A 6734-nucleotide genomic window follows, 5' to 3' on the forward strand; every position below is an offset into this window, starting at 1 on the left:
CTGATTTTGCACGGAGGAACGCTAACTTCAAGTGGGTTACAACACGTTTCCGATTTGGAGGTCGGAACTTTCGGACTTGCCAAGTTTCTCGAATCCTGCCTCTTTCTTAGTGTGTAAGACGGGTGACCGCAAGAGCATTCGATGCACTTTTCCTAGCCGTAAGCCACAGGACTTTCCGACGCAGCATACGGTTACCAATTATTGCTCATTGCCTGATGAAAGGCTACATAAAGGCAGTAAACGCCACCATTTAAACAAAATACTTGAATTGGGTCATTTTATAGTTAGGAGACCATAAATGTTTTATTGGCTGTTATTGACTGTTGAAACACAAGGTACAGCAGAAAATGTATCCCCAAATATTACCTGCCAAAGAAAAGCTAATGTTAATTGACAATGATTATGTATGATAATAATTAAAGAGGATTAATTGGCACCAAAGGAGATTGGAGTATTTGAAGTCAAGGATGTTGCTGCCGCAACAAGGTGTAAGGGTCACGTCACGTTAGGCAAATTAAGTCACTTTTTTCTCTGAAATTCCCACCCGGTGAGTCGCACGTTGATAGCAATTATGCAAGACCGAATGTACATGAAAGAGGACATTTCTGAGAAGTTAGTGCACTGTCAAAACACTGAGATAGAATCTGATGAGTCACACACGTACAAGAGCTGCTTTCTGCAGGTATTCATTTTGAAGCAGGAAAGAACTTATCTGCAGGCTTGTAAGTTCCCGGAAGGTTCTTCAGAACAATGTGGAAGTCAACGACAATTCACTATCACACCATGTGTCCTTCCGGGTGAAGAACATGTAAACAAACCACCCGGGTAGACAACCCACCCCATGTCATTTGGACCAAGGCAGAGCGATTGAGAAAACAGGGTAGATGGCTTGAAAGAAAAGAAGAAGACGTTACTTGAGGTAAACTGCTTGGAAGGGAGAACCAAGAGAAATCTCTTTCTCTGGTTGTTGGCCCCCATAAGTCAGAGTCTGTGTGTTGATACGGTGTTCCTCATGGGTCCGTTTTACGGCCCATCCTTTTCATGCTCTCCGTCGTTCCTCTCAGAAATGTTATCGGCAAATATGAATGCTTCTCAGTCATACAGCGGATGTATTTTTCTTTTAACCCCAACACCACAGCTGAGATCAGTGCACTGATAGTTGCGTGACTGAGCCGGATGGTTTCTAACTTGCTTCAGTTGAATGTGGAGAAAAGCCAAGTTGTATTTGTTGCCACCCACTGAAGTCGTCGCCTGTGTACGGTCACTTTTGACCGACAGAAACGGCGTCAAATTCAATCAGGCCATGATTTTTGATGAACACATTCAAATTGCAACCAGTTCCTGCTTTTTCTACCTCAAAACATTTCCGAATTGATGTCCTTGTTTTCTCATTCTGAATTAAAAATGATCAATCATGCTTTTGTCTTATCTTGACTGATTTCATGAGACCTTCTCGAATCAGCCCTGAATGGCACCACTCTGCTTTTGTCCACATTGCACAGCATTGCAGCCACGTCACTCCCGTTTTGTTGTCCTTGTACTGGCTCCCTGTTCATTTGAGGATCCAGTACAACATTTTTACAGCCACTTCCAGAGCCCTCAGGGGTCAGGTTCCTCCACTCCTGGTGGATTCGGTGTCAATGCATTGTTCTGTTAGACAACTGCAGTCTACTGACTGCCTTGTACTTACTCTCCCTCACACGAGATTAAAAACTAAAGGTGATAAAGCCTTGCAGTCCATTGCAGCAAAATGTGAACGCGCTTCCATTTGAGCTAAGAGCTGCCTCATCTGTGGACATTTTTACAAAGCAAAAATATTTGAGGAAGGCGTTCCAATAAGACTTGATGGTTTTGTTTTTTTCCCTTGTGTTAACTGTATGATGTTTTTGTATTTTCACAAACGCACAGTGCGAGTCATTTTTCTGAGAATTGCTATATGAATAAGATTTACTTAATTCCTTATTTTATTTTTTCATTAATGATAAAAAGGCTAACGCAATTTATTAGGTGACCCATTTTGGGTCCCCGACCCAACTCTGGAAACCCTGCTTTAAACCGTTTGTAATGGTTTTTTTTTTAAATTAAAATTTGTTACAATAACCAGTCGCTATCTATTATTGTAAATCTTATCGTTATTAAAAACAATTTAGATTCGTATTTTAATTAGCAATTCTTTAAAATTGTATTCATTTTAAATTTCTTAAGAACGAAACAACTTACCTTTAAAATTTTAGTAATGTATTACGCTTTGTTTATTTTAAACATTTTGATTTATTTCTAATTTAACTAGCCATTCATATTTTATGCTTAATTCAAATAAATTGTATTTATATTATTTTATATGTTAACTCAATTTCTTAAGACCAGAACAAACGTTTTGTTTTTATACTTTTGGTAATTCATGCATTGTTTTTTCAGATGTCTTTATTTGAATTAAATTTTTACTTAATTTTATTTGTGCATTGTATTTGATTTCCAAGGAAAAAAATTCTACTTGCAAATTGCTTTTATTTTTATGACACATAATACAATTATTATATATAATTATATTATTTATTATAATCTATATATTTTAGAATTTGTAGTTGCAAACATAAATACATTTAATTTCTATGCAAGTGATGCACACTGTTTGCACAGTAGGATTTTTTATAAAAAAAAAATTAAAAAAAAGGAGTGTACTGCAATTGGAATTTAGTCATTTTACCAGGAAAAAAAAAAAAGTTCTGTTCTTCATGAACATTATGATGAACTACTATTAATCAAACTGCTTTAACATGCAGCAAAATGCGATAATTAAAGCCTCCAGGAGAGGTCACAGTTCAACGGAGCGCAAAACAAACCACACGCTGAGATGCGGCCGAGTAGAAAAATAACATTCTTTATTATAAATTACTGAAATGTTCGTCCACGTATAAATAAGTGCAAATCGTTGTGTCGACCAGTCAACGTTCAAGCATCTTTAGTACATCTTTATAAAAGAGTTTGTCTTCAATCAATGTAAACATGGTGGTGTCAAAGAACACAGTGAAATAAGACCGATTGTTTTGTCTTGTTTAAATACATTCATTGGCGAGCGAGTGGCGTTCCTGTCAGTGCCAAGAACAAAATAACATCTCAAAAATCGACAGTCGCGGAGGATTCAGTCAAGAGTTCAGCCCTCTGCAAAAGGTGCGACTGCTCCTGTGTAAAGAATAAAATAAAATTCCCAGAATGCATTCGGGGAGGGACATTCCGTGGCTGCTGGATAGACGCGAACTCAAAGAGCTGGCGTCGCTCGAGGCCTCGCAGCACATTGTTAGCAGCATCGTTAGAGGAGGGGAAACAGTGGGTCATCGTCGCCGGGAACTTCAACTCCCGGCTCGCAGTCGCCCCCACCTTCTGGCTCCTCTCAGAGTCGGAATGCGCTTTTAAATGGGAGAGTCGTAATCCTGCATGTATTGCCTTAGAGGATGGGGAAGCTGGTCCCTCGTGGAGGAAATGTCCAAATGTCCGTTAACCGTCTTCCTGCATAAGTGCTGCAAGGTGGACGGGCAACAGGCGAGCGGTTTGACCAACTCCAGCGGGACCTTCTCGCCGCCCGAGTAAATGCAGTCCACGTTGCGTCCGTTCCCTCTGCTCTGGGGCATGTAGTAGTGCACCAGCTTGAGGATGCAGTCGAAGTGGGGCACGGCGTGGATGTTCTTGGGGTCCGTCTGCAGGTAGAAAGAGGCGGCGTCGCACTGGACCCGGAGGTTCTTGGTGCCCGCCGCGGTTTTGACGCTGAGCGTGAACAGGTGGCGGTTGTCGGAGCTGTCGCGCACCAGGAAGGTGCCGGCGTTCTCGGCGCCCAGCAGGCTGTTGGCGTTCTTGCCCGTGATGGCGCCCCAGTAGAAGCCGCTCTCCTGCAACTTGCGCAAGGTGGCCAGCACCATCTGGTACTGAGCCTTGGACACGAAGGTCTTGTAGCGCTGAGGCAGCCGCATGCTGGGAGAGTCCGAGTGGCTGCTGCTCATGGCGGAGTAGGCCTTGCTGAGAGTTACCATGGCGCTGTGGCCGATACGCAGCGGGGAGTGCCGGAGGTGGGCTGCACCGCAGAAGATGATGACGCCGGGACTTGGGGGGGAGGCAGCGAGGGGGCGGCGCCTGAGGAGGCGAGAGGAAGACCAGGGGTTAGCGCACCAAGATTAGACGACGCTTAAACAACACTCTCAAGTCACAGCTCGCTGTAAAGGAGTTCTCGTCAAATTTTCAACACCAAGTACCACCTCCGAAAAAAGAACAGCAGCTAAAGGACTCGGATTCGTAGAAGGCCCAGTTCATCGAAAACAAGGCAGCGGTTGCATGAAACTCTGCGACAAAGTCAAAACGGCGTCGAAGAAACACTACAAGATGATTCAATTCAAATTCAAGTTAAGTACAACTGAACTCAACAAATGTACTGAATTGGAAAAAGTTCAAGCCACTTTGCAAGTGTGCACATTTGAAAGACTTAATTCAGTACCACACTTAGAATATCACTGCACTCGACGGTAAACAACTAGCGTGCGCATCCGCCTTTTGTGACATTGTTTGGTGGAGCGATATTTGCTCATGTAAAACATGTGCCTGGGCGCAATACAGGTTGGGAAACACGGGTTCAAACAACACTCTCATTGCATAAATTGGTCATTCAAAGCTCTGATTTGACCTCGCATGAATGAAATCCTGTTTTGAAAGAATAAAGGTGTATTTTCGTGAAGGAAAGGCGCAACATTATGAGAATAACGGATCCTTTTTTTAAATTCCCATTAAAATGTGACTTCCGTCCCTCGTATGACTTTAACGTCACATTATTACGACTTTATTCTCGCAAGGTTAGGACTGTGTACTGTGTATATGGTAACAAAATCTCTTGCTTCTCGTAAAGATTCCAATTTTTTAACATTGAGAAACTAGTTTTATTCTCATAACATGACGACTTTTCTCCCAAAAATTGCTACGCCAGGTTGAATTTGCGCGAGGATTCTGAGAAGCCCTGGCTTCAAACAAGTCTTATCGTCCAATACAGTAAGTATATCTTTTTCTTTTTTTAACTCTAGTAAAAGCTACAAAAAGTTACTTTGGAGTCCAGTTGAGTAGCTCTACCGCACGTTATATTTGAGATGAGATAGGAGAGCTCGGTTTCCCTCGTTCTCATGTCTGCTTGAGAATTAAATCCCCTGAAACATTCATGATTAAAACTTTAGGGGTACCAAGTCTGATCACTGCAGTAGTACCCTTGACACAGTGGACTAATTTGGCTCATCAGCATACTTACAGTCAGAGGACTCACAGCACATGCTCGAGAGAGGGAAAAAAATAATAACAACAACTTCCACACTGGAACGCCACTTTTTTACGAAAAGTTACTTCGGAGTCAAATAATTGACCTTATCCATGTTACATATGAGATGAGAAACTCCTGTTTACTTCATTCTAGGGTATACTCGAGAGAATAATAATATATATATATATATATATATATATATAAAAAAGTGACTTTTGAAGGCCTATAATGACCTCTAATGACTCCCATTTCCCGAGGGTCCGCTCGGGTACCCCAACCTTTGATTGTAGTAAACGCTACAAAAAGTCATTTTGGAGTCCGAAAATCCACCTTGTGTCTTTAACGAGCTCAAGATATGAGAGTCCTGTTTCCCCAATTCTACGGTCTGCTCAAGAGAGACGAGACCCCCCCCCCCCGACCCAAAAAAAAAAAAAAAAAAAAAAAACTGCTTTTAGACAACTTGACTCACTTTTTCCTGGCAGTTTGACTTGCAAGTGTTTCACGAGGCAGCGCGCCTGGATAAAAGTGCTCGTTTGTTTTGGCGTGTTTGAATCATACATTCCTATTTATGATCTGGTGCAAATCCGGTAAGTACATTTTGTTTGTGCAACTGTCTGCCTCAGGCACCACGGTCAGTTCCAGTAAAGTTATTGTGAAATTTGCACGAGAAGCCCTTCTACGCGCGCAGACAGCTCGGGAAGAAATTAACAGACGGCCGCAAAAGCTGAATGATCAGCTTTTCCCATTTTGTCATTCATAGGTATTACTAATATTTGTCATTTAGAGCATTTATTTGCAGAAAATGACAATTGGTAAAAATACAACAACAGCAAAGCTCGTGTTTGTTTTGGTCTATTAACTTTTCCCAGAGCTGTTTTGGAAGTAATTAATACGAACAAAGATGTCCACATTCACGGTTTAAAAGATGGATGCTCACCTCTTGCCCAAAGCCCTCGGAAAGTTTAAATCCAAATGGTCCAAACGTTCCTCCGCGTTGAGGAGGCTTCTGGTTTTGCTTTGAATTGAAATTCCTAACCCTAACCCCCCCCCAAAAAAAAGAGAGTTTTTGGAGTTTGCCACAAAGTCGAGCGAGCCGGAGCAGCTGTGAACGGCGTCTGCGCCCTGCATCGATGCACGGGGCGGCCTTTATACACTCACCCTGCTGCTCGCTGTGCGTCTGCATTTGGGTTGGCTAGAAGGCCCCGCCTCCTTCCAGTAAGGTGCTGGCAAATTGACAAGAAGCTCCAGTTCTCTCTCTCTCTCTCTCTCTCTCTCTCTCTCATTTTTTTTCATTTTCATTCCTTTTCTACTCCTCCCCTTGTCAGAGAATTCGCCTTTTTTTTTTTTTAAATCATGTATCTACCGTTTTGTTACTTTATTACCACCCCCCCCCCCCCCCCACACACACACACACACACGTATGTACGTAATTGAGTATTTGCATACT

The 6734-nt window shown here is 42.3% G+C and overlaps 1 protein-coding gene across 1 annotated transcript; it reads right to left on the minus strand.

Annotated features, from left to right (window-relative positions):
- Positions 1-2865: 2865 nt before the first annotated feature.
- LOC133414869 (suppressor of cytokine signaling 3-like) lies at positions 2866-6449 on the minus strand. The gene is made up of 2 exons (XM_061700552.1): positions 6225-6449; positions 2866-4125 (listed from the first exon to the last, which is right to left on the minus strand). Exons 1-2 carry the CDS (start codon positions 6413-6415, stop codon positions 3411-3413), a joined length of 906 nt encoding a protein of 301 aa, XP_061556536.1. The 5' UTR covers positions 6416-6449; the 3' UTR covers positions 2866-3410.
- Between the last annotated feature and the right edge of the window lie 285 nt (positions 6450-6734).

The sequence above is a fragment of the Phycodurus eques genome, chromosome 16 (assembly GCF_024500275.1).
Source record: "Phycodurus eques isolate BA_2022a chromosome 16, UOR_Pequ_1.1, whole genome shotgun sequence".
In the NCBI taxonomy this organism is placed as follows: domain Eukaryota; kingdom Metazoa; phylum Chordata; class Actinopteri; order Syngnathiformes; family Syngnathidae; genus Phycodurus; species Phycodurus eques.

Coding starts and splice junctions, on each gene's coding strand:
- LOC133414869 (XM_061700552.1), bottom strand. CDS start 6,415: ATGCAGGGCGCAGACGCCGTTCACAGCTGCTCCGGCTCGCTCGACTTT. Junction 4,126..6,224: donor CCGAGGGCTTTGGGCAAGAG/GTGAGCATCCAT, acceptor TCGCCTCCTCAG/GCGCCGCCCCCTCGCTGCCT.